Raw genomic sequence first — 27,264 nt, 5'->3', positions numbered from 1 at the left:
ATTTAGCAGATGCTTTATACCACACCAACAAGGGCCAATTACTAAAATTTCTTAACTCTGATAGGGCTGGTGCAAAGGATGTATTATTAATGATAAAATTAAAATATTTTTTCAAGTATTTACAATATTTTAAGAATTTAATTCGTTCCTGTGAAAATACAAACCGGGCAGTTTGCGCATTCATCCAAGATGAGGTAAGACAGAGCACAAAGTATGATGACCATAAACTCGTTGACCACCCATAGGTGTTGGAGACTATATAGGAGAGGCAGCTTGGATTCCTTGGTCTTCCTCCTGCAGGAGGAGAAGACAGGACTTGCACTTCTCCTCTTGGCCGAGGTTGTACTCCCCTCCTCTGAGAAGTTGTAATAATTAAGTCCCAAGTCATCTTTATGGGAAGGAAGACAGCCACTGGAAAACTTAGAGCACTGAGCTCCTACCAGTAGCACCAACAGTATACACAGCAACAGCAGATTTTGCAACTGGTGCTGTAAGGATAGATCAACAGCAACACTGCTGGTTCTGATTGAGAGATGAGTCTACAGTATTAGTGAAGGTAGACAATATTAGTGTTGTTTGGACCAGGTGCAAGGTACAGAGGATTTCTGGATTGGGCCAATTCCTATAAAATAATGGTTTTGTATAAGAAAAAAAAAGTTTTGTCTTTAAAATGATATACTATTTGTGACATTGTAAACTTATTACAATATTTTACAATAGCCCAATTAGCAAAATGCCTAAAAATTTTAACTAGGTTTCAATAATTTTACTAAAATCTTGAGCAAGGTTGTGGGTGCACTGCTTGGCCTAATTAAACAGAGTTCCAGATGATGACAAGGAGTACGTACGTTATATTTAAACCTTCTTTTCCGGAACAAAAATACCTGGCTTGTTGTTCCAATGGTTTCAAAAAAAAAAGGCGGGGGGGGGGGGGGGGGGCAGAGGTGAAAAGATTTATAGTTTAGAATGCAGCAGATCTCAAAGATGATAATCAAAGTTATTCACAGGTAGCTTTGTCAGGACTGTCCATCCAGATAACTTGGAACACCCATAATTTCATAACCCATAATCGGTTTCCAGAAGATTAATATAAGCTCATATTTTTGTCTAAATCAAAGGTAAATTTACTTACACTCCAAGTTCCATCAAGGACATGACAATGGCTAAGGACAGTTAAGAGCCACCTGTCTAAAATGTTATCCCAAGAAGGAAACTAACATAGGAGGAAGACTTTTTTTTTCTGCTTTATTCATCTTGTTCAGCCAAAGCTAAGTATTGCAAGAATGTACTGTTGTTGAGCAACAACACCACAGTTTTGCATATGTCAACATGCAGGGGTGGGGATGGTTTCCCTTCTCCTCCGTCAGTTTGCAAGGCAAGGCAGATGCAAGATGAGTGTGAGTGCTTTACCACACCATCAAGCTATCCCCTTGGTGCATTCCAGGCAAGCAGAATGAAGTGACAAACCAGCTCCGCTACCCAAGTCAGGTAGTGGGGATGGAGTCGAATGTAGAACTGTATTTTAGAAAGGCTATATGTATGAGATTTGGGAAACTGATCTACGGGTTTGTCACAAGGCTCCTCAAGAAGCTTCCAGTGTTTTGCTATCCAGTACCAGATCTTGGTTGGTGATGGATAATGCCTTTTAACACCTTGGGGATAATTTGGATATCTATGCCTTTCTGTTGGGTGATCAAGATGACACTGGTGGTGTCTCATTGCCAGCATGCCAGGTGGTATAGTTTAGGCACCTAGAGAGATTCCCCCATAACTCACTCTTCTTCATCAACCACATGTTCTGAAATACCACCAGAAAGTGCAGTTCCTCCAGATACACATGTGGAGATTATTCAGCAGATCCTGTGATAGAGAGACTTTCCTCACAGAACTGCACATTCTCTGCAAATGTGTACCAGGGTAGGGGAGCCGTCTGTGCTTGTTATTATAGAAGGGTTCTCCTGTCAGAAAATCTGTTCAACAAACTGCAGACTTCCTAGTGTACCTTTACTGGGACAAGTTCCTCTCAGTCTTTGAGGTAAAAGGCTATTTGCTCAGCCTACAGCTAGTGCAGGGGTCACCAACCTTTGAAGCTAGAAGAGCCATTTATTTAGAGAATTATAAAAATGTAGTACAGTCAGAGCTGCAATGACAAAATTGGTCTCCTAAGATCTAAAATCAAAATCTGCAGTACTTCAGCAAGTACTATAGTATATACATAGTTCAACAGGCCTACTTAAATAAACATGTTATTATAGTGATATTATCTACATATACTTACATTCACAAAGCAAAGTATATAATATATTTTTTCATGTATTATCCTTTCATTTATATGCCAGTACTCATAAAAAAATTAAACAAATCTCAGTTACATTTAGTACCTGTAGTATGAAAGATAATTATGGTGATCAAACAAGAAACATGGCTACTTTGCTCCTTACAAGTCATAAGATCATACCTTATAATAGAAGGGGGAAGTACATTAGTGTAAAGAAAATTATTTAATTATACATATTCACAAGTGTCTTGAAAGAGCTGGATGTGGCTCCTGAGCCACAGGTTGACAACCTGTGAGCTAGGTAATTGACTGAAAGGAATGGATCTCTCTGTCAGTAGAGTTATGAATGCTCTTGGCTATGGGTTAACATCAATAATTTTTAGATCAGAAATCCTGTATACTCTAATAAGAATTAATACCTATGATTGAAGAAGAAGGCATTTTATAATTTAGAAGCTTTACTCTTTTAGTTAAAAATATTTATAAAAAAAGGGAAGCAATATTTATGCTTACATACCATACTATTCTCAGCAAAACTTAGCATTTTCTGATTTTCATAATTACTAATGTCACTCACTTATATATGACATTATACTGTAAGAATAATCTTTCCCAAAGAAATATTTAGTACAGTGCCTGGTTAACCTGAATGGTGTAGGGATATGTCACACAATAGCTTGTTAGACATAACACTTGAGTACTGTATCTGTAATTTTTAAATATTTCATTTATTAATATTGGTAATTTTTCTTTGGTGATAATATTGTAAGAATTTGATAGGCATCTGACATTTAATAATGAAACCCGTGAAACTTTTAGTTTACGGTCATCTCTCAAGATCAAGGGAAATGCAAAATTTTGGTATTATGATAAACATTAAAGTGGGATTTATAGTATAAACTGAAAATATGTTATCAAGTCAGAAAATTTAGTAAATTTAACATTAATTTATAATTACCATTCTAATGTGCTGATTCATAAGAAGCCAAAAACTTTATCTCATATGAAATTGAAATAATAATAGTACTGTAGTATAGACTTAATGATAATGAATGTCTCAACAAGTGCTTCAGCAATGAATTCTTTTGTTTTTGCAGTCGAAAATCTTAAGTGCCGATGGTGTTACCTACGCGATACATTTGTGAAGAAATACAGGATACTTCAAAAAAAGAAGGCAGGGATTTGTAAAAAACAAGTAACCCAATGGCCATTGTATGAAAAAATGGCCTTTTTGGTTCCTTACATGAAGTCACCTCGGGATCCATCACTGAAAAACATTTCCAGTCCTGCACAAGACCATTTAGACAATAACCCCCCTGTTCCAAAGACTGAGCGGATGGAGACTTTGAACTGGTGCTCCGAGTCTTCTGTTCCCAGCTATGATGACAGCGAACACTTCTTAAGAAGTCTCTTGCCAATTTTAAAACAATTAGATCCAGTTACAAAACTGGAATTCCGGCTTGAGGTTCAGCAGCTTCTTCTGCATTTTGCCAGACAAGCTGAGCTGTGCTCACCTGATGCTGAACCTAATACGAAAATAATAGTTAACACTCCAACAGAAACAGAATATGTTGTGGAATCGCTAGAAGAGTCCTTTGAAAATTCCTAAAATTTCAGGTGGTTTACTGTAATTTACATACAATAAATAATCTCTAAAGTTTGTGCAATACCAGATACCCAGCAGTTCTTGTTTAAAATAGATTATTTTTTTATTTTTTTAGAGTGCAGTTTAACACAGTGGAAACAAATGCTATGGTAATGCTATTGTGCTCTGGCTTAAGATCTTTCTTGGACCACCAGTTGTTACATGTTATATTTGGTCTGATGGATTAAACTTTCGGGGTTTTAGCACATATAGTACATATATCAAAACATTGTCCATTACGTACTGTATTGTATAGTCCTGTAGATTGAAAATCTTATAAGAAACCTCTTCGATACACATTTTAATCTTTATAAAAAAAGACATTGGGAAGTCTGTAATTGTTCTGATACGTAATACAAACCTTTCGGTCCTTTAACAATAAGAATCTAATCAGCGGCAGCTGGAACCCGTTGTAAGCTTGAAACAAGGAGGTTCGATAGTTAACTGCTTTTCCGGTAGTCGGGTGTCCCGGCCGACTGGGAGGTGAAGCTCCACTTTGCTTTCGGCCACCCATGGTGCTAGACGAGTTGTTCACTGCTCTGCCCACCTGTGTCGTATGCTGAGAAGATTCTTCATACTTCGTGAAGTTATTTTCCATACTTTCTCTTTTACTGAGTGCTTGTTTGGATTAACGTGAGTACTTTGTTATTTGATTTTGCGATTGATTGCTTGTGGATCGTGATATGGATTACCGCGAGCCAGAGAGACCCCCCGCCACCCGCAGACTATGCCCTGGCGTGGAGGGCCGCAAGTGTGGGGCCTTCAGGTCTCTGTATGATGTTGATCCACATGATTTTTGTACTTGGTGTCGAGGCACGGAGACATGTATTGTATGTTAATTGGCCAGAGGAGCAGTGGGAGAGGAAGAAGGCGCGTAAACCGGCCAAGGAGTCGTCGGAGGGCTCTCCAGCGACTCCCTTGGTCACGGACACGTCTTCCTCTTTCCTCCCTCCATAGCAGCTCCCACGTATGGCTCCTTCCCCTTCGGTGGGCATGTCTCGTTCCTTCTCCCTCGATCAGTCGAGCGTGGAGGAGGGAGCAAGGCACCCCCCGGCATCCAATTGTACTCGGGGTCTTCCGTTCGGTCGGGGTGGGATCTGTCACCCCCCGGGCGAGAGGTAACCCCACCCCCACTAACCCAACTGTTCCTTCCTCAGGAAAGCCTGCTGTGGGGGACGATCTCGGCCAGGTCTGGCACTCGCTGGGGCTCCAGGGGACACCGAGCATTCAGGGGCTGCTGTACCACCTTGCACAGGGATCCAGGCCGGTGACCCATGGACCTGTGACTTTGACCATGACTACGGTGTCGACGCCAGGTTATACTGCCCCTCCTCACCTGGTATACACCCAGCATGTCTCAATGGTGATCCCGACTGCTGCAGTGCAGGCTCCGCTGTTGGGTCTGCAGAGGAGGGATGTCACCCCGCCGCTCTCGCCCCAGCCGCTGATTTCCGGTGTCCCAAGAGCTCTCCACTCGACCTGCTGCCAGTGCCCAGGATGTCGCTGGCGCCTGTGTACTGCCTCCTGTTCCTGTGGCTGCCGTCCCTGTGCCAGTCCCTGCCGCCATCGTTCCTGCCCGTGGTGTTGCTGCCCCCACCGCAGGTCCCTCCGGACAGGTGCAGCCGGGCCCTGTTGCTTCGGCAACTGCCCCGGCTCCGTCCTGGATGGAGGACCTGACGGTGGTCCTGAGGAAGCTGACGAAGAAGAAGAGGAAGGTGTTGTCATCGTCTGCCGCCACTTCTTCCCCTTCGACTTCCAAGGCCCCACAGCTGAGGAAGAAGGTAGCCTCCTCCCCCCCTAAGAAGTCTCGCTCTGAGACCTCTAAGGGTCTGTCCCACTCCGGTAAGGCGGGTGGGGCTTCCGCTGGTCCTCCTGTTCCTTCGGGAACGGGGCCCGTCTCTCCTTCCGCAAGGAAGAAGATGGGGACCGGAGGGGTACCGGCTAACACCGGTACCTCCTCGCCTGGTGCCAAAGGTTCTGCCTTAGCGCCAGGTACTGTCTTGGCCTCTCATTCGCAAGAGGTACCGAGTGTACGGTTGCCCACGGGTGACCGTGCAGCCAGGGTCCAGGTAGTCGAGCCTGCTCGCCGCCAGGACTCTAGCACGGAGCGGAAGGACTGGTGGGAGTCGCCTAGGTGACTCCCGCCAGGCCAGCGATTGCTCTCGTGGCGATCCGCCGGTACCCAGTGTTGACGCAACAGTTCCACCGGACCGTTACGCTGGCTGAGGCAAGCAAAAGGTCTCCCCGGTCGCCAGGACCAGCCTCGGCTGGTCCAGGCGCCATGAGGACGGGCCTCGCTCCCACCACGACAGTGGACTCTACCAGTCTCATGACCGCCGCTCCCAATGGGACCGGGCGGATAGGGGTACTGGCAGCAGCTCTCCTGACGCTCAGGATCGTTGCAGCGGTTCTCCCCAGGGGAGCTGCACGACTAGGCCTGCTGCTCGATCGTCACCGCAGGTTGGCGATCGCCTGCAGCCCCCCCAGCACGCCGGTTCTGCCGGTGTGCAGGGGGGGGGGGGGGGGGGGGGGGGGGAGCGTCAGGTCTTCCTCTCCGATCCCTTCAACTTCCTCGGGCTACACCGGGAGGAGCGAGGCGATTAGGAGCAACCGCGAGGAGTGCGCTTCTCGCCGTACCTCCACGAGGGCCTACGAGCCTGGCACGGTCTTAGGATTGACCAGATCATACGCCCAAGTGGTTGGAGGAGACCATGAGGGGTCTGTTGTGGTTCCTCCTGTGGAAGGAGGAGGGGCTCTGGAGGCATTCTCTTTGGATGGGCTTGACGGTCCATCCCCTCAGGACGCGATCACTCCCGAGATCCTGAGGTCTTTTGCGGAGGTAATCGCGCTGATTCGTCAGCACAATGACCTCGGTGAAGGATCGGTGCCTCCGTCCTCCGAGCCTACATCTAGGCTGGAGTCGTTCTGGGGTCCTAAGAAGGAGCCCAGGACGACGGTGAGTTTGCCTCAATCAGCCTTGGCCGACAGTGTGCTAGGCCAGGTGGACTCTCTTGTCTCCGGATAGGAGGGATCGCTTTGATCTGGCAGATCGTACAAGCTCCTTCCCCCTCCTCTACCACAACAGAGGTGATTCTACGTGCCGTCGGAGGACCCGCTGCCACCCAAACAGGTTAACCCGGAGCTGGCTAGGCTAACTCCGGGGGTGTCTCTTCAACACCTGCTGGCAGAGAACCTCTGGTTCTTGCAGCAAGAGGCACTGGCTCTGGAATTGACTGCCATGGCAGCATTCCAAGCAGTCTCCTGGTTAGACCTGTGGTCCCTCACAGTGTCTAAGGTCGCGGCCTCCTCGGGAAACATCACTCCCGAAGGAGACCCGACTTTCAGGAGACTGTCAGTCTGGAGGTAGGGCGATTTCCTACCTGGCCCACCAGACAGCCAACCTGTGGGCCAACATGGTCTTGAGACGTAGGGAAGCAGTCCTCTCTCGTGTGACCAGGTCGGCAGGGCGTGAGGCAGCGTTGGGTCTTGGGATGGGACCGGTGCTGGATTCCTCCTCTCTCTTCCCTAGAGAGATGGTGGACGCTGCGGTGGAACAATGGCGCACTGAGGACAGTGACCGTCTAGTCCACCGCCTAGGCAGTCTCAAAGGCTACTGGGCAGCCTCGAGCCACTCCGCCTAAGCCCAAGAGCTTGGCTAGCGCTTCCTCTGCGGCTAAGATGATGGCCTCGTCGAAGCCCAAGGGAAAGACCCAGCCTTCGACTTCTTCGGTAAGGAGCGATCGTCAGCCCTCCTTCTCCCGAGGAGGATCTGGAAAGAAGAAGTCGAAGTAGGGGAAACGCTAGGGACGGCGTTCCCCCTCACCTGCTGCCGGAAGTGGGGGAGTGCCTGGCGAGCCATTGGGCAACTTGGCAGTGCTATGGAGCCGAGACCTGGATAGTGCATGTCCTTCGGGACGGGTATCTACTACCCTTCGAGTCGCGGCCACCCCTCACCTCCAACCCGGTCCATCTTCGTATGTACGTTCCCGGTTCTGCCAGGGACGTGGCGCTTTGGCAGGAAGTGGAAGCCATGCTGAGCAAACGAGCTGTGGAGGTAGTATGGGATCAGTCGCTGGGCTTTTACAGTTGACTTTTCCTGGTGGAGAAGTCCTCGGGGGCTGGCGCCCGGTGATAGATCTCTCTCCCTTGAACCGATTCGTTTGCCAGACTCGGTTCACGATGGAAACGACATGTTCAGTGCTCGAGTCCATCAGGGAGAACGACTTCATGCTTTCTGTGGACTTGAAGGACGCCTATTTTCAGATACCCATCCATCAGTCCTCCAGGAAGTACCTCCACTTCATCCTCGACGAGACGGTGTACCAATTCAGGGCACTTTGTTTCGGTCTCTCAACCGCCCCATAGGTGTTCACGCAAGTGTTCACGCTGGTGTCAGCTTGGGCCCATTCGGTATGGATACATCTCTTGAGGTATCTTGACGTTTGGTTGGTCCTGGCGAGCTCCCGTTCGCAGTTGCTACAGGACAGGGATCGGCTCCTAGAGCTCTGTCACAATCTTGGGATCGTGGTGAACTTAGAGAAGTCAGATCTCGCGCCCAAGCAGAGGATGAAGTAGTACCTGTGCATGCTGATTGGCACAACCTCCTGTGCCAGCCACGCGTGGAATGGTACCACCGATCAGTTCGATCCCTGTCTCTTCACGGCTGGCTGTTATCCACCATCTCTTGCGAGCAAGAGGCTTTTCTCGCTGAGCAGCAACAGAGATGGCTGGGTACCTCAGGCAGTCCTCTGCAGCTGTGTACCAGGGGAAGTGGTCCGTCTTCTGTGATTGGTGTCGTGGATGGGGTCTCTCTCCTCTCCGAGCCTCTCTTCAGCAGGTAGCGGATTTCCTCGTCTTCCTTCGCTGAGAGAAGCTCCTCTCCATCTCCGCAGTTAAAGGCTACAGAGACGCCCTGGCCCTAGTTCTTAAACTGCGGGGAGTGGATATCTCCACCTTGATGGAGATCTCCCTCCTGATGAAGAGCTTCAAGAGGTCTTGCCCACCCAGGGAACTCAAGCCCCCGGGGTGGGATGTGACTCTTGTCCTTAGGAGTTTGACTCGGAGACCCTTCAAGCCACTCTGAGACTCGTCAGACAGGGATCTGACCCTCAAGACCATCTTCTTGCTGGCCCTGGCATTGGCGAAGCGAGTAGGGGAACTTCATGGTCTTTCTTTCGATGTAAAACACACGAGGGGATGGGGATCTGTGACGCTCGATTTCGTCCCGGACTTCGTAGCGAAGACTCAGAATCCTTCGGTCCCTGACGACCGGTTCGAGTCATTCACGATCCCCTCCCTGAAGGACTTCACCGACGATGGTGCGGATGAGATGCTGCTTTGTCCTGTGAGGGCGCTACGGCGCTATCTAAAGCACCAGGGTTACCAAGAAGGATGTGTCCAAGAACACTTTCTTTCTGGCTTCGTGAGGTGATCAGGAAGGCGTACGCTGCTGATAGGAGTGACGACACCCGTACCCTTCGTCCGAGAGCCCACGAAGTCAGAGGTATTGGTCCAACCCTTGCGTTCCGCAAGAACTTCTCCGTGGCACAGGTGGTGAAGGCAGTGGTTTGGGCCAACCAGACCACCTTCACATAATTTTATCTTCGGGATATCGCCCACAGGTCCTTGGAAACATTCTCCTTGGGACCTGTGGTGGCTGCTCAACAAGTTGTGTAGCTTACCCAGCTCCCGAGCGGACAGAACAGCATCGCATCCTTGTGTGACTGCATGAATGGACGAGTGAAAGAGTGTGAGACTGGGTTCTCTTGCTCCTCTTTTCTCCCCTCTAACTGTGGGCAGAGGGCAGCGGTCGTCACTACACTGGACAGGAGGCAGATGCAGGTAAGCTACGCGACTGAGCGCCATCCTATCCCTTTCAGTAGGGATAGGAGCGGTTATCCACCACTCCCCTAACAAGGGGGGGAGTGGATGCCAACAAGAGACAAACCCATGACCTTATATTTGGCTCTTGAAATGGGAACTAATTCTTGCTTGCTGTTCATAAGAGGCACGCTTGCCTCCCTCTTATGAATTGGTCCAGAGGTCTGACCATGATCCTGCGGTCCACACCTCGGTCAGATGGACAGAGGCCAGGATCCCTCCCTCTGCTCTTACAACCAGTGAGGGAACCTAGGTCAGATGAACACCAGTTTGTTCATAAGACTCAGATTCCACCCACCAATAAGTGAGTCTTCCTATTGTTAAAGGACCGGAAGGTTTGTATTATGTATCGGAACAAATAACAATTTGTCGAAAATTGTATTTTTCCTAACTATACAAACCTGAGGTCCTTTGCACATAGTCCCACCTCATGCCACCCCTCACTCTGTTTTCATGGGCCTAAAGCAAAGTGAAGCTTCACCTCCCAGTCGGCCAGGACACCCGACTACCGGACAAACAGTTAACTATCGAACCTCCTTGTTTCAAGCTTATGACCAGTTCCAGCTGCCGCTGATTACATTCCTATTGTTAAAGGACCTCAGGTTTGTATAGTTAGGAAAAATACAATTTTTGACAAATTGTTATTTTACAAACAGCACTATTCATAAGTGTTCCTACGGAAATACAAAACAACACCTCTGACAAAGAGGTATTTCTCAGTGCAAGTTGGAAATGGTTGTTGAAGCTTAATAATAAGGGAATTAACTGGTGGTAAGTGGATGAGTGGAGGGAGTCCTTCCTCACCTGTCATAAGACAACATTTTCTCTTTGGCCATGGGGGCAAGTTAAGAGTACAGTAGTGCCTCAGGACCATTCAATACTTAACCTAACTGTTACTGTACCTGTAAATAGTGTATTAGTGAACAGGGTACAAGAAATACTGTGCGTACATGTACGTAGATATGTAGTAAAATGTGGAACCTGACCTTTCGAGTGAGGCGATCTCCGAAAGTGGCGACAGAGGAGGAACACAAATGGCAGAAAACATGAACACTTCACTTTACGAAGCACATTAAAAAATGGCAGAAAACATTAACACTAAACTTTACGAAATACATTAACAAATGGCAGAAAACATTAACACTTAACTTGAAATTAATTTTTTTTTTTTTTTTTGGCCTTTTTCTGATTTTTACATTTTTTTTTACTTTTTTTTTACTAAGTTTTTTTTTTTTTTTTTTTTTTTTTTTTTTTCAAAATTTCAATATCTTCACCACTTTCAACTTTCTGTGTTTTTGTATCACTTGGATATGACAATTTGTCCAAAATTGCATTTTTCCTAACTATACAAACCTGAGGTCCTTTTACAATAGGAAGGTACTAGCGGCAGCTGGATAGGTCGTAAGCTTTCGAACAAGGGGTTCGGTAGTTAACTGCTTGTCCGACAGGCGCGCGCGCGACTGGGAGGTAAACAAATCACTTTTGCTTTTGGCCCAAGCAAAAACTGCAGAGTGAGGGGTGGCATGAGGTGGGAGTATGTGTAAAAGGACCTCAGGTTTGTATAGTTTAGGAAAAATGCAATTTTGGACAAATTGTCATTTGTTCCGACACGGCATACAAACCTTCGGTCCTTTTACAATAGGAAGACTCACTTCTTGGTGGGAGGAATCTGAGTCTTTTTGTGAACAGACTGGTGTTCGCCCAACCGTTGGAATGCCTCCCTGGTCGTAAGAGCAAGGGAGGGATCCAAGCCTCTGTCCGATTGATCGGGGTGTGCACCGCAGGATCAATGGTCAGACCTCTGGACCAAGTACTAAGAGAGAGGCAAGCGTATCTCTTCATACCAGCAAACAAGAACAAGTTCCTATTGCAAGAGGCAACATAAAGTTATGGTTTGTCTCTTGTTGGCATCCACTTCCCCCCCCTTGTAGGAGGAAGTGGTGGATATTCGCTCCCATCCCTAGTGAAAGGGATAGGATGGGGCTCTGTCAAGTAGCTCACCTGCATCTCGTCCTTATCCAGCAAGGTGACGACCGTATCCCTCTACCCACAGGTAGAGGGGGAGAAAAAGATAGGAAGAGAAGCCAGTCACTCTCTCATTCACTTATCTATTCTTACAGTCACACCAGGACTCGATGCTGTTCAGCCTGCTAGGGTCTGGGTTAGCTACACAACGTGTTGAGCAGCCACCACGGGTCCTAAGGAAAACGATCCAAGGACCTGTGGGCAATATCCAAAAGGTAGAAGGAGGTGCCAGTGGTCTGGTTGTACCAGACCCCTGCCTTCAGTACCTGCGCCACGGAGAAGTTCTTGTGTAACTCGAGGGAGTGTACTTCTAGGTCATCTTGGTGCTGACGAAGAGTCTTCAACACTCAGCCTGGGATGTCGAGTTTCTTCAGAAAGCGCGGTCGCGCTTTCACAGGACAAAGCAGCATCTCCTTCGCATCGAAGGCGGTGAAGTCCATTAGGGAGGGGATTGTGAAGGACTCTAACCGATCGTCAGGAACGAAAGGGTTCTGAGTCTTCGCTACGAAGTCGGTACGAAATCGAGCGTCACGAATCCCCATCCCCTGGATGCTTGACTTCGCAGGAAAAGTCATGCAATTACCTCAGAGGAAAAGAAGGGAATGGTCGTATGACCTATCCCTCTTCTCGACTTCGGTGATGTCCTGTACCCATACTGGTCTATCCGTCTGCAGCGAAGTGTCTCACATTCTCCTATCCCCATGCAGTGAAGTTCTTCTTCTCGGTAGTGGATAGGACACCGACACTCAATGATGGGTGTCGATGGTATGGGTACTGTGACAAGCCGTTAGGACGAAGAAAAGACTGTTATGGAACAACCGAACTAAGTCCACAGCAAAGTTCGTAACTGACTTGGGCGCTCTGACAGCTGCCGACTGACTGTGTTCGGTAGGAGGCAAGTTGTCCAAGCACCCGAGCAAGTCACGTGACCTTCGCCTTAAAAGGGTTATGCCAAGAGACTAAACAAATAATTTGTTCGTCACCGATGGCCAGAAGGCGAGGTGATGATTCTCTTAAGGCATATACCCAACAGGCGAAAGTCAATTGCCTTCTAGAGACCGAGGTCCCTGATGGCAAGATATCTCATAGTATAGTTGATTCTCAGCTAAGGAGAAACAACACTATGTGTCGTTGAAGACGAAGGTGTACAGAAAATGCAACCTACGTCTTCACAGCTGAACCGAGAGAAGGATTCTCAAGATTCTGAACCTGTGCTACAAAGACTGAGAACGCTAACCGCTATTCATTGCTGTCCGGTGAGGATCGTAGTTGCAATAAAAGCGGAGCGCTTTTCAGTAATGAAGAGACAGGGAAATACTGCCTGAAGAACTGCTTCTCATGGGCTGAACATTTGGAAGTAGAGCTGTCATGTCGGAGAGTAGGCGATGTCTTCTGACACATCTGTTAATTCGGGGCGAGCAATGAATAATTGCACACCTACGAATACGAGATATTTTGAAGACAAACTCAGATGTCTGCAAAAATCATTCGCATTATCGCGGTGCGATGCAGCGGGAGACTAGTACAGACTTCTGTTACCGTGCGGTAAACAGAAAGATGAAAGAGTCCAAGAGATATCTCTGTTGAAAATTCTCGCAATGTCGAAGGCGATGAAATCGAGCGTCACAGCAGTAGATGGTCCTTCATTATTGCGAGAATCCCCGTTAATCAGAGACCTAAGTCCATGATTGTTGGGTAGAGATACGGTTCGGTAGTCAATCAAACCAGGGGAGAGAGAGACGTAACCGACCGTGGATCTCTGAGACCTAGCTGATACTTAGCTGCTATCAGGCAGTTCAATACGCAGTAGCTCTCGGTGACTCGTCATCCTGAGTTGCCAGTTAATCCCTTCCACGAAGGAATGCGTTCGGCTAGAACCATCGAGCATAAAGAATACGCTCGAGCAATTATATTTAAACGAAACGGATTTCGGAAAATACAAAAGCTGATTTGGTGTTGTCGTGACAATACCAAGTATCTAAAATCGAAACTGATAACTGCTGGGAGGTTGCAGGCAACCCCGAGTTGCAGTTCAATTAAGATACAATTCGTCTCGGTCACAAACCGTAGAGTTAACTACGGTATGCGCCTACCCCCCGGACAATTCAACTGTTAAAAGAATCATGTCGCGAGGGTAATATACGTAGTAATATTTGTAGGTTCCTGTACCACGACCTCCATCCTAAATTCTTTTCCCCTCGAGGAATGAGAATAAGGATTGGAGATCGACCGCCTTCGTTCTCTAGTCAAGAGAGTGAAGGAGAAGTCTTTCCAAGGAAAGCTTCAATGGTGAACAGAATACCGAAGACGATAGTTCAAGCCAAACTGGAAGTTCCCGTCTGTTCTTCTCTATTCCAGGTAATCGCCTACTGTGAGATACTCTTCTTTCAGCAGCAGTCTCCTTCCAAATGCTAGAAATTACAGGAATTCGAGCATAAGCGTGGTTCCCGATTATCGTGTAACAATTATCGGGGATTCCTGCCTCACTTTGGACCGTGTCTCGCCTAAGTGTTTGGAGATCGTAAAAAACTCGAACACTCTGAGTGCGCTAGAAATTCCGTAGAATTCTAAGCACTCTGCGAAACCCCCACCGAATTCGTCAAACGATATCGGCTGGTGGTCCTCTCGATTCCCGTAGAAATCGAGAAAGGGACAGGATCCCTCCTCAACGACCGGGGCTTACGTCAGGTAGGACCCGAAGGTCCTAACGTGGGATCTTACAGAGAAATCTCTGTAGGATCCCTCCCCTTTCCCTCGTAGCCGTAAGGAGAGAGGGAATGGGGGAGGAATTGGATACTGGCTCGCCTTCCCAGCAGAACTAGCAGTTGGAGAAGAAAAGGAGCAGCCATCGCCTTACGGCGATGGCCTCTCAGATCCTGGGAAAACGTATCGTCAGGAGAAAACGTTTTCCCCGAGGAGGGTTACGAACTCATACTTGTAGGTAAGGGTCTGCCGCCACTGTGAACGTCGTCTGGGTGGGGCTGATCGACACCTGACAGGAGAGAGCCGATACCGTCCTCCACGACTCATTCCAGTCCTCGTCGAGGTCGAAACCTCTCAGGAGGACCGAAGGGGTATTGAAATACGGTGTCCGAAGACACGTAAAAACGCCTCTGTCGCAGTAGAGGAGGTGGAAGTAGCTTGTTCGACCGGCCAGAACTGAGAGAGCCTTCTTGTCCGGAGACGAGAGACTACCTGGTTCAACACAGTCGGCAAGCTCCGATCGCGGCAGACCCACCGTCGATTTGGGTTCCCTCTCGGGCCCCAAAACGACTCGAGCCGAGACGTGGCTCTGCTGGTGGGAGCGGTGATCCTTCCCCGAGGTCGTTGTGCTGACGAATCAGCACCATAACCTCGGCAAAGTTCCTCTGGATCTCGGAAGTCACAGCATCTTGCAGAGTAGGACCGTTAAGCCCTTCGAACAAGAGCATATTCCGAGAACCTTCCTCCTAAGAAGGGGGAACAGCGACAGCCCTCTCGGTCTTCTCCATCCACTTGCGCATACGTCCTGGCCGGTCCAAGAACCGTGCCTGGCACGTAGGGCGTCGTGGTGGGATCATGAGGGGCGCACCCCTCTCGATCATCACCTCAATACCTCGCTCCTCCCGGTGTAACCCGAGGAGGTTGAAGGTACGGGAGAGGCAGACCTGACGCTCCCCCCTCTCTCTCGCTGGCAGAACCAGCAGGCTTGGAGGGCTGCAGGCGATCGTCAACCCGCGGTGGCGATCGAGCTGCAGGCCTGGTCGAACCGTCTCGCTGTGGAGAACGGCTGGACTGAGCACAGCGGCCCCGATCTCGAGTGTCAGAAGAGCTGGTGCTGGTTGCCGTACCCGATCGCTCTCTGTGAGAGCGACGGTCAGGCGACCTGCAGGCTCCACTGTCACGGTGAGACCGGTGCTTGTCCTCACGGCACGTCACGTCGCTGGTTCCAGCCGTGGCTGGCACCGGCGAACGGGGGACCTTTTCCCAGCCTCAGCCCGTGGCCGGTCGTGGACCGTCACGTCCCCGGGTAGCCAGCTGGTCGCCGCGAGAGCAAGAGCTGGTCTGGTGAGAGTCACGTGAGCGGCTGTCATCAGTCTTCCGCTCCGTGCCGTGAACCTGACGCTGAGCGAGCTCAGAGGTCTGGTTCCTGGCTGCACGGTCGCTGGTAGGCGACCGTAAACTCGGTACCTCCCGCGAACGAGAGGCCGAGACGGACCCTGATGCAGTGGCAGAACCACTGACACCAGGCGAGGAAGTACCGGTGTTAGCCGGTACCACTCTGGTCCCTGTAGTCTCCTTCCTTGCGGAAGAAGAGACGGGCCCCGCTCCCGAAGGAGCAGGAGGACCAGCGGAAGGAACCCTCCCGTCCCACCGAGGTGAGACGGGTGCCCGAGAAGCTCCCGAGGGAGACTTCTTAGGAGGGAGGAGGCAACCTTCTTCTTCCTCGGCTGTGAAGCCTTAGAAGTCGAAGGGGAAGAGGCGGCAGCCGACGACGATGAAGAAGATGAAGACGACGACAACGACACTTTCCTCCTCTTCTTCGTCAGCTTCCTCAGGACAGACGTAAGATCTGCTATCCAGGGCGGAGCCGGGGCTGCTGTAGCCGAAGCCACAGGGCCCGGACGCACCTGTACAGACAGACCAAAGTCTGGGGTAGTACCACCACGAACAGGGACGACGTCACCAGGTATGGGCATCTCAGGAACAGCAGGCACAGCCAGCACAGCATCGGTAGGGACAGCCAGCGCAGCAACGACAGGGACAGCCAGTGCAGCAACGGCAGGGACAGCCAGCGCAGCAACTGCATGGACAGTCAGCCCAGAATCGGCAGGTACGGCAGGCAGCACCGGAAACACAGGAAGTGGAGCAGCAGCCAGCAACATCCTGGTACTGGCGGCAGGTCCAGGGCGAGCTCTAGGGCAGCGGAAGTGTGGTCGCGGCAGCGCGGCAACCACGAGCGGCGGTGGCACGCCCCCCGGCCCTCTCGGTACGGCGAACGGCACTTCACAGCGGCTGTAGGCAAGACTGTTACCACGTGAGGCGAGTAACACCAGGTTGAGGAGGGACGTCGTCACCTGGAGTCTATATCGTTGTCGTGGTCACCACTCCATGGGTGACCGCAGTAGGCCCAGACATAGAACCGCAGCCCCTGGACACTAGCACGCCCTGCAAATCGAAGGACGCCCATACCTCACCAAGGTCCACCCTCGTGGCAGTAGCACCTGCGGAAATAACAGTAGTAGTGATTAGTGGGGGGAAGTCCCCCTCGCGCGGGGGGTGAGCCCCACACCGAACGAGCGGAAGACCCCGAATACAATTGTACATCGGGTACCGAGCGCCCTCCCCTGCGCTCAACGGATCGGGCGAGGAGAAGAACCCAGATAACCTCCCCCCCGAAGGGAAGGGCCATCTGTGGGAGCTGAGCGGGGGGGGGGATTCTCGTTCCCCACCCCCGCACAGCACCCATGTACCCAACAATAATAATAAGAGCCCGAGAGCAATCGTGCCCTCGGCACCGAATGCAAGGGCATAAGGATCAATTCCCTGACTGAGCGGAACTTGAACCAAATAAATATTGATGCAATCAATAATAAAAGGAATAAAATGAAAAAGAATCTTGCATTACGATTCACTTCACAATGAATAAGGGCTTGGATCGAGCGCATTTGCGCCCTCGGTACCGAGCGCAAGGGTAAAAGGATCCATTCCCGATTATGAACGGAAACCTTGATCCATAATGAATTGATGCAATCAAAATATATATGAAAATGAAAAAGAATACTGCGCTTGCGATTTCACTTCATACAAAATAAAAAGGGGAAGGATCAATTCCCGGGAAATAGCGGAAACATTGATCCAAGTAAATAATGCAATCTCAATAAAATATGAAAATGAAAAAGAACTGCACTTGCGATTTCACTTCATTTAAATAAAAAGGGGAAAGGATCAATTTCCGGGTAAGAGCGGAAACTGATCCAAAATGAGTATTGCTACAATCAAAATAAATATATGAAAATGAAAAAGAATACTGTACTTGCGATTCCACTTCCATACAGAATAAGTTTTCATGCCGAGCGCATTCGCTCGGCAACGAGCATACAGGTCAAAAAAAAATATAAATGAAAAGGGCACTTACTTACGATTTCATCTACACATTTCCAACCAAAATATAAGCTCGGAGCGAGCGCTCTCCCGCCCTCGGCACCGAGCATACACAATACGAGGATCATTTCTGGGAAAAATGAATTCCCGCACTTACGCCCTTCAGTCCCGGCACTCGGGTAATCGGAGGGCGTGGAGAAACCAAGATCCTTTAATTCACAATTGAATTCAATGGAAATAAATATGAAATGATTGTACTTACAATTCAGTTTCACTAGATAAATAGAAAAAGAAAAACACAACCATGCGAAAGCAACGACGATGAAGCGGGCAGAGAGCGATGATACACGTCTACACGCCAGCAGGCCAAAAGCAAAAGTGATTTGTTTACCTCCCAGTCGCGCGCGCGCGCGCCTGTCGGACAAGCAGTTAACTACCGAACCCCTTGTTCGAAAGCTTACGACCTATCCAGCTGCCGCTAGTACCTTCCTATTGTAAAAGGACCGAAGGTTTGTATGCCGTGTCGGAACAACTTCCTGTTTGCTTACTACTACTAAAGGCCTCTAAAAAATAACTATCCAAGGAAGATTGCTTCTGCCTGCTTTACAAAATGTTCCTGAAACGACTCAGGCAAACATCATCGAACTGCCCAAGCATACGACCTCTGTAAGCCTTTTCGGGGTGTGTCTTTTCTACAAATGATTACACTATGAAAAGCAGCTAGAGCATCCTTAATTTCTGCCATTGTCATAGGGTCCTCCTCCTCCTCCTCCTCGCCACTGCAAGAGAATTCTTCTTGAACGACGTTATGTTGCATGGCCTCCAACTCCTTCAGGTCATCTGTCTTAAGCTCCTCTTGGTGCTCCTCGAGAAGGTCATTGATGTCGTCCTCGTCGACGACCAGCCCCATGGACTTGCCGAGTGTAACGATCTCATCAAGATCTGGTTGCGAAACAGTTTCAGGATCGTCAACTGTTTCTGAATCTGCATCAGCTTCGTCCACATTGAATCCCTCGAAGTCTCGGGCAGATACGGAACAGGCCAGAGTTTCCTCCACAAAGAATTCAAGGTTCCCCTCAAAACCTCCTGCCTAGCTTGATCGATGAGTCGGATGCATATCACATCGAAATGCTCCTTCCAAAATTCACGCAAGGCGAGGTTTGCGGTATTGGTGATGTCGAAACATCTCTTGAAAAGATGTTTTGTATACAGCTTCTTGAAGTTCGATATCATTGGCTGGTCCATGGGCTGGAGGAGAGGGGTGGTGTTAGGCAGAAGATAAAGAACCTTGATGAAAGAATACTCCATTAGGATATCTTCCACGAGGCCAGGAGGATGAGCAGGGGCATTGTCCAACAACAGCAGACATTTCAGAGGGAGGCGCTTCTATTTCCAAGAGTTTCTTCACTGTCGGGCTGAAACACAGATTTACCCACTTGGTGAACAAAAGTCTCGTTACCCAGGCTTTCGCATTAGCCCTCCACATCACCGGAAGCTTCTCCTTTAGCACATTGTGGGCCTTGAAAGCTCGAGGAGTCTCGGAATGATACACAAGTAGGGGCTTTACCTTACAATCCCCACTGGCGTTGGAATAAAGTGCGAGCGTAAGCCTGTCTTTCATAGGCTTGTGCCCGGGTAGCTTCTTCTCTTCCTCTGTGATGTACGTCCGACGAGGCATTATTTTCCAAAAAAGGTCAGCCTCGTCACAGTTGAAGACTTGCTGAGAACTGTAGCCTTCCTTGATCGTCATCTCGATGAACGTCTTAATAAAGACTTCGGCCACTTTCGTGTCCAAGCTGGCAGCCTCCCCATGCCGCACCACCGAATGGATGCCAGTCCGTTTACGGAATTTATCAAACCACCTCCTAGAAGCCTTGAAGTCTGGGGTTGCCGTCGATGTCCCTTCTCCTCCGTCATCTTCGGCCTGGGCAATCAGATCACCAAAATTAGCGCTGGCCTTCGGGAAGATTGCCGTCTCAGTTATCGTATCGCCAGCGATTTCTTTGTCTTTAATCCATACAAAAAGCAGCCTCTCCATCGCATTATGCACGTGGCTCCTCTTGTTGGACAAAATAGTCACGCCCTCGGAAGGTGTAGCTGCTTTGATGGTTTCCTTCTGCTTAAGGATGGTGCCTATCGTCGACGGATTTCGGCCATATTCCTTAGCGATCACACTCAACCGCATGCCAGCCTCATACTTTTTAATTATCTCCATTTTTGTCTCCATAGAAATCATTTTCTTCTTTCCGTGAACTTTAGCAACATTCTTGGGACCCATGGCTAATTAAGTTAACGATGTTCACACACAACACGATAAATTATGCAAGTATACAAATAAAGCAAAATCTCTAACACGAAATTACGTTAACAATCAAAATATATGTGAACGAACTAATTCCGCGTGTGTACGATAACGCTGATGCGACGAAATGGTCAAGGACGCCTTTACGTAGAGGGATGATGGGACAGATGCTGGCCAATAGGAGAGCAGGATCTTACAGCGGTGACTAGCATCAGGAACCAATGGGAGAGCGGGAGGATGGTGGTGAGTCTACTCAGTTGGCGGCGCGCGAGTTTTAAAATTGTTCTCGGTGGTCTGGGCGAATCTTGTACTTTACAGTACACCCTTTCGCAACCTGAATTATTTTCGTATACAGAAGCAAAAAATCTTCGTCTTTGCTTTCGCAACTTGGCATTCATGGACTCATGTATTTGCGGATTTTTCTATGGACAATATCTACCCATTATTCGTGGTTAATTCGTGTATTTGCAGTATTTTTCTATGAGAAAAATCCACAAATTACTGTATTTTCATAGCAATTTCGTGATTAAATGCATTTTTATGATGAAACTATTAAAAAGCTAGGTACAAACATTTTTAGTGGGTTTTTCTTGAGTTTGCACTAACAAAATGGGCAGCTTTTAGCATTTTTATAAGGGTTCTACATATTTGTGGATTCTAGCTATTTGCAAAGGGTCTGGAACGTGTCCTCCATGAGTACGGGGGGATCCACTGTAAACAAAAATGTGAACAATGAAGGTGAGAAGGAAGTGAGCAGGTGTTTAGCTGCTTTGCTTGTTATCGTGGATCGGCCAAGTTTTGTCATTCAGCAGTGGTAGATTCAGCAGCAATGAGACTTTCCTAAAAGAAGTGTGATTACTGGTCTTCATAGTGGAGTTATTCTGCCTCTGACACCTCCAAATCTTTTCAGCTCCTTCCTTCCAGATTACCCTCGCTCTCTCCGTGCCAGGGGTACGTGTGTGTGTGTGTGTGTGTGTGTGTGAGGGCTGGTAACCAGCAAGTGCTCTCTGACACTGTGTTATCCAGGTGTGCACGTCAAGACCATGGCACATAGTAGACTTGTAGTTCATCACTGCCTAGGTCTACTTTACATGTTGCTCCTGGCATGTCTGTTTTCCAGCATTTTTCAGTCACTTAGTTTTACCCGATGAGTCACCTGCTGCTGCTCTTCCTGATAAGGAGCTCAACATGGCTGAGCCCCTTCAGCAGTCATCTGAGGAGAATACAATTAGATGGAATAAAATGGAGAAACAAATCCTTATCTTCTTCCTCCTCCTTGTTCCTTAGCTTTTTTCCTCGTCATCTTCAGCTCCCTTCTTCCTTTCTGGAAAAATAGTAAAGGGAACTCGATGAGATTCCAACTTTGGCTCAAAAAGTTATTTGGCAGAATACACCTGAAATTGCCTAATCATTAGGGTATTATAAGGAATTGTAAGGTCAAGAAAAAAATTATATAAATATCCAAAGTACTATTCTGAAAAGAAAACCATACCAATGCCATGCACTAACTTAAGTTTCCTGTCATCCAGCCAGTATTACAGTAGTGTTCTTTTCACCTACCCCAGACAGACTCATAGACAACAATGTTTCATGCTATTTTGAATATTAGCCACCTCATGAAATTTACATGCAAGAAATGATTAAAATACCCTTTATCCCTACTCACATAACCAAATGTCTTTCTATTTCTCTGCAATGAAACAAAAAATAAATGAAAGCCCATCATTCGTGTTTGATCCGCATAGACTGATACAAGTTCTTTCATGTATTTGTATTGTTATATCGACATAAATTGGGATATGCACGACCTATATTAGAAGGTGTTACGTGTTCTTTGTATCCATAAGCATTCAGATGAATTACTGAAGAAATAGTTTGCAGTAGGACTACGATATTGGAAACATTGACTTTAGCCCATCTCAAGCTAGTTATGCATACGACCACATCTACCCTAACCCAACACTGGTGAGTGGAAAGATGGAATGAAATAGACTGTAGTAGAAACTCGGCAAGGAGCTAATGATCCTTTAAAGTCAAGGCAGTGAAGATGTGTGATAAGAGCCTTGGATGTTACTTGTAGTTTATACAGGAAAGCGTCTTGGTGATTTAATCTTTTAATTTTTACCCTTATGAACTGAGTAGGAGGTTCTTTTGAATAGTTAATAACATCAGTGGAGGGACTAGTAGGTAGATATGGGTACCTCTTAAGTACTATGAGAGGTGTGACTAGAGGTAGAGTGAAAAAAAAAACCTCCACTAATGTGACAAAAACATCAGCAGCACTTTCGTAGGAGATCTGGGCAGCTTCTGGTAGTTATTACAGTTGACAGGACTGGAGCTTCTTGCTGCTGAGGTTAGTGTTGTGCAAGTCATTGGTGCCAGTGGAATCAATTGTATCTAGTGAAGCAAGTGAGTAACATGAAACATGAATGCCAACTAAAGTCGATCAAACTTCCAAGCCCTCTGGAGATGGACCTAACCACTAGCAAGTAGGAAGAGGATTACAATCATCATATTCTGAAAGAGTAGTAAGGTCGTCAGGTAAATCATTGAATAGCTTATACAAGCCATGAACCTACTGGCTATGCTAGTGGGAATAAATACTTTTTCAACTTGCCTATTTTTGAAGACTTGAAGGAGGACTCGGGCAGGACAGGACATAAGGGTTGGCACAGATGCATTCTGTTATGGAAACTTATGCATTCTATAATGGAAACTTTGTATATTATACAAGCCATGAACCTACTGGCTATGCTAGTGGGAATAAATACTTTTTCAACTTGCCTATTTTTGAAGACTTGAAGGAGGACTCGGGCAGGACAGGACATAAGGGTTGGCACAGATGCATTCTGTTATGGAAACTTATGCATTCTATTATGGAAACTTTGATATTATACAAGCATGAACCTACTGGCTATGCTAGTGGGAATAAATACTTTTTCAACTTGCCTATTTTTGAAGACTTGAAGGAGGACTCGGGCAGGACAGGACATAAGGGTTGGCACAGATGCATTCTGTTATGGAAACTTATGCATTCTATTATGGAAACTTTGTATATTATACAAGCCATGAACCTACTGGCTATGCTAGTGGGAATAAATACTTTTTCAACTTGCCTATTTTTGAAGACTTGAAGGAGGACTCGGGCAGGACAGGACATAAGGGTTGGCACAGATGCATTCTGTTATGGAAACTTATGCATTCTATTATGGAAACTTTGTATATCATGTGGTGTTTACCTGGTCAAAACATATACTGTACGCATGCTAAACTTGCCTTTCACTCATTATTCCAAACTAAACCTCTTCCATTTCCATTTTTGTTGATGGAAAATAAGGCTGTCATATGGTAATGGGCTTGTAATTACATAAAACACAACTTAAATTTGTACAGGCCCATTAAAACCTCCACCTAAGTTAATGTAGGAAATATTTACCCATATGTTTGTCTGTCTATCCATAAGAAACTTAAAACGTTACTGGTGTATTTCAATGATGGGTTGCTCAAACAGCAGCAGCAGCAGCAGTGAGAAGAAATCCTAGAGGATTTTCTTGAGGCTTTTGACCCCTTGTACCAGTCCACAGACTGTGACAAGAAAAGATGGAAAGGACAAAAGAGAGGAACTAAAAGAAGGGAGGTAGGGGAATACCAATATCATGGAACTCATGTTTCCTACTTCCACATTACTACCTTCCATTCAATCTCTCCGGAAAAGCAATGAAATTCACAGATGAAAACTCACTTTTCAAACTCCCAGGAAGGAGTTTTGTACAGAGAGACGCATGGAACAGTGGCTAGACAAGATCACCTAGTACAACCCAAGCGGAGCAAGACACATGCTCCTTCTATTGAGAATGGGACACTTTTGGAGATCTTAGATCATCCATAGGAGACACACACAATCACCACCTTTGAATAGATCCTTAAGACTGAAACAGTATGAGATAACAGGAGGATTGAGTGAAAGAACTCAAGAGTAGGGAGACGGCAGTGTTTCCTATTTCCACCTTACTGTCTTACATTCAACCCCTCGCTGCAGATCTGGAGGATTACAGTCAAAGAGCTCTTGCTGAAACTGATTCAGGGCAACCATCAAAAACTGGTAACAGAATCAACAATATTTCAGGGCATACATCCCTTGATGGATGAGATTGGGTATGTGTACGTACCTCCGTAAGGGGGTAGCGCTGTCAGTGCAACTCATGCGGTGCACTCTAAGCATTACTTTAAGTTCTTTGCAGCATGCCTTTGGTCCCTAGCTGCAACACCTTTCGCTCTGTACCTATTCTTATATTCAGTAACTTCCATCTTACTTTCCACCCTCGTCTTACAATTGATTCATAGGGCAACTGCAAAGTTTTCCTTCTGTATCACATTTCAAACCTTATACGTACTGTCAATTTCCGTTTCAGCGGTAAATGACCTCATAGGTCCAAATACTTGGCCTTTGGCCTAAATTCTATATTCATTTCAATTCAGTTCAATTGTATTCCTGACATACTGAATAACCACTAAACACAGACTTTAAATATATATAATAAAGTCATGCTTCACGACTTTCACAAGCCCGTCGTGAAGCATGACTGTACAAAAAAGTATTTGTCTTGTCTCTACAATGGGTTACAAAAGGTGAGTGGACAGTACCCAGTCATTCACATGGATGTCACCTATTAACCACCTTATTATCAAACTTTATCAACTATTTCCACCTCACACCAAGAATACTCTTACATAAATGGCTCTGGTTTGTATTCTTAGAGGAACAAAATCTGTCTCCTTGTTTACTGAAAAATGGTTTATACCAATGTGTACTATATATATATTAATAACTTTCTACTTTGCTAACACTGAAATGTATTTGTTTTTCATCCTTTTCAGAAGCATGCATAAGAAAACGATGGAGTTGTCTTCGTGACTATTTCTTGTTTCAACATAAGATTCTTTTGGGTAAGAAAACAGGAAAACATGGTAAAAGAAAAAAGAAATGGCCACTTTATGACAAAATGACTTTCTTGATTCCTCAGTTGAGATCAAGAAAGGATATTCAAGCTCTAACCTCAACTGGACAAAATTCAAATCAAAATGAAATAGATTGCAACAGTAAGCCAACTGTGTTTCATCCAAGTGACAGAAACAAATCTGATCTAGTCAGCATTGAATCATCAGTAGTTCTGCCTGTGGAATCTGACTTTACAGAGCCTCTCGCTAAAATTCAGCACACTGTCCCAGCTAAGTCTCACAAAACTTGCTTGAGTAGCCAAGGAAATGTTTACTCTTTTAAAAGTGACCATGGCAACCTTGATGATGATACTCATTTTATCATGAGTCTGTTACCTATGATGCGAAAACTTGATCCTCTCACTAGACTTGAGTTCCGTATAGAAGTCCAGTCACTTCTTTTGAGATGCCAGAAGAAAGCAACATCTGGATCTTCTTTTGAACCGCCAAGAAAAATCAGTGTCTGGTCTTCTCAACAGTAGTTCTGAGATAGTAATTTTGATTGAAAATACTACCCGAGAAACTTTTGTTGCCTTATAAGAACGAATAACCCATGGTTGCATAAGAAAGTTTTTTTTTTATGTAATGAGCATTCAAAACTGTTGATATATTTTTCGAATCACTAAGTTAGAGTAATCCCTTTTCCCATAGAAACTAGTTGTCGTCATAGTAAAAAAGTAGCTAATGTAGCAAGTTTATGGAGATGTTTTACATATACTTGAAAAACGAATTTAAAGATCCACATGTAAACCTGCCAGATGATATACAGGTACTGTATAAACTAATTTAAAATTATAATTTAGTCTACCTGTGCTACACATTTGACTTGTCACTCACTGTGATTGCACCATGCACATTTCTCTATGGAAGCATAATGATAAACTGTTATAAATGCTGACACTGCACCATTCTTAATTATACTGGCAAGAAATTCGGTACCTACATATAGGTACAGTCCGTTGAGGAAATAGTTTTTTCTTTATGTATAAAATTGTCTCCTCCTTGTTTGCTATGCAACACCATGTTTATTCAATCAAAAGTACATAAAGGATATTTTAAACCTGTTTTGTATTTAAATATATAAAGCATTCTTTCACAATATCAAATTTTGTCAATAGTATGTACTATTGCAACTTAAGAAACTAGTCCAGATCACTTCATTAATGGCCATAGCAAGCAAGTCAACTGCTGCAGGGATGCCTTTCCTATTGTAACTGCTCAACATTTTTTCACTGTACATATGGAAAGCCATTACTATAGCTAGGTGGAGAAGAGCAAGGTGACAATTTTTTCAAGTGCTGTAATGCTTTGTGTCTATTTAATAAAGAAGAAAATTATTGTGATTATCATTTTTTGCTATGCTGCTATTTCTGATGCGATATAATTTTTGATGAATCTTTCAAACTGAATGCTGTGTGTAGATTACAGGTTAGTTAGGTGAAGAACCATGTGGAATTGCTGTTAACTGTAAGATATCTGGAAAATATTCAAGTGTTGTTTATAATATAAGGTCTTTGTTAATCACCAAGTTTTTTTACTTATCAGAAAGCCAGACCCTCAAAGTGCCAGTTGAAGTGCTACTTTCTTATTCAATTGAAAAAAGTCCAAAGTGCAGTCATTGACATATTGACTATAATCTGTTTTTTTTTATCTTTCCACCCGCCTGTGGTGTTTACGTATGGTAACACTGCGTCCCGGGCTTTAGATAGGTTCGCTATGTGTAAGTTTTAGGTAAATAAAAGGATATCTGGGTGTACATTTGCAACTGAAAAGTGTTTTAATAATGTACTGTATGCGAATTACACCGTTAATATTCGAAATAGGATATTGTTATTATTGTTGAATGTAAGCTGAATGTAACTATCTAAAGCCCGGGACGCAGCGTTACCATACGCAAACACCACAGGCGGGTGGACAGATGGAAAAAAACAGAGCAGTATAGGCTAGGCCAGGGGTCTCCAAACTTTTCAATGCAAGGGCCACATTATATATTTCCCACATTTATGCGGGCCAAAGGAAAAAAAATCAGTGTCAGTAATTTAATTTCCTCAA

The 27,264-nt window shown here is 46.3% G+C and overlaps 1 protein-coding gene across 6 annotated transcripts in view; it reads left to right on the top strand.

Annotated features, from left to right (window-relative positions):
- Positions 1-26,736, top strand: part of LOC135200763 (uncharacterized) — a 57,414-nt gene extending 30,678 nt beyond the window's left edge. For 3 of the 6 annotated variants that reach the window (XR_010311353.1, XM_064229384.1, XM_064229383.1), the window contains exons 2-3: positions 3,376-3,895; positions 25,093-26,736. Coding sequence is in view for 4 of the 6 variants with exons in the window: in XM_064229384.1 (XP_064085454.1) it covers positions 3,376-3,887 (512 nt within the window). In the remaining 2 variants the exon portion in view is untranslated. Of the gene's footprint in view, positions 1-235; positions 557-3,375; positions 3,896-25,092 lie in introns of those variants that run through there. The other 3 variants (XM_064229382.1, XM_064229380.1, XR_010311354.1) reach the window with 2 other exon arrangements.
- Positions 26,737-27,264: the final 528 nt, after the last annotated feature.

The sequence above is a fragment of the Macrobrachium nipponense genome, chromosome 27 (assembly GCF_015104395.2).
Source record: "Macrobrachium nipponense isolate FS-2020 chromosome 27, ASM1510439v2, whole genome shotgun sequence".
Lineage (NCBI taxonomy): Eukaryota > Metazoa > Arthropoda > Malacostraca > Decapoda > Palaemonidae > Macrobrachium > Macrobrachium nipponense.
The sequence above is the reverse complement of the archived record's forward strand: the minus strand, read 5'-3'. Positions and strand labels throughout refer to the sequence as shown.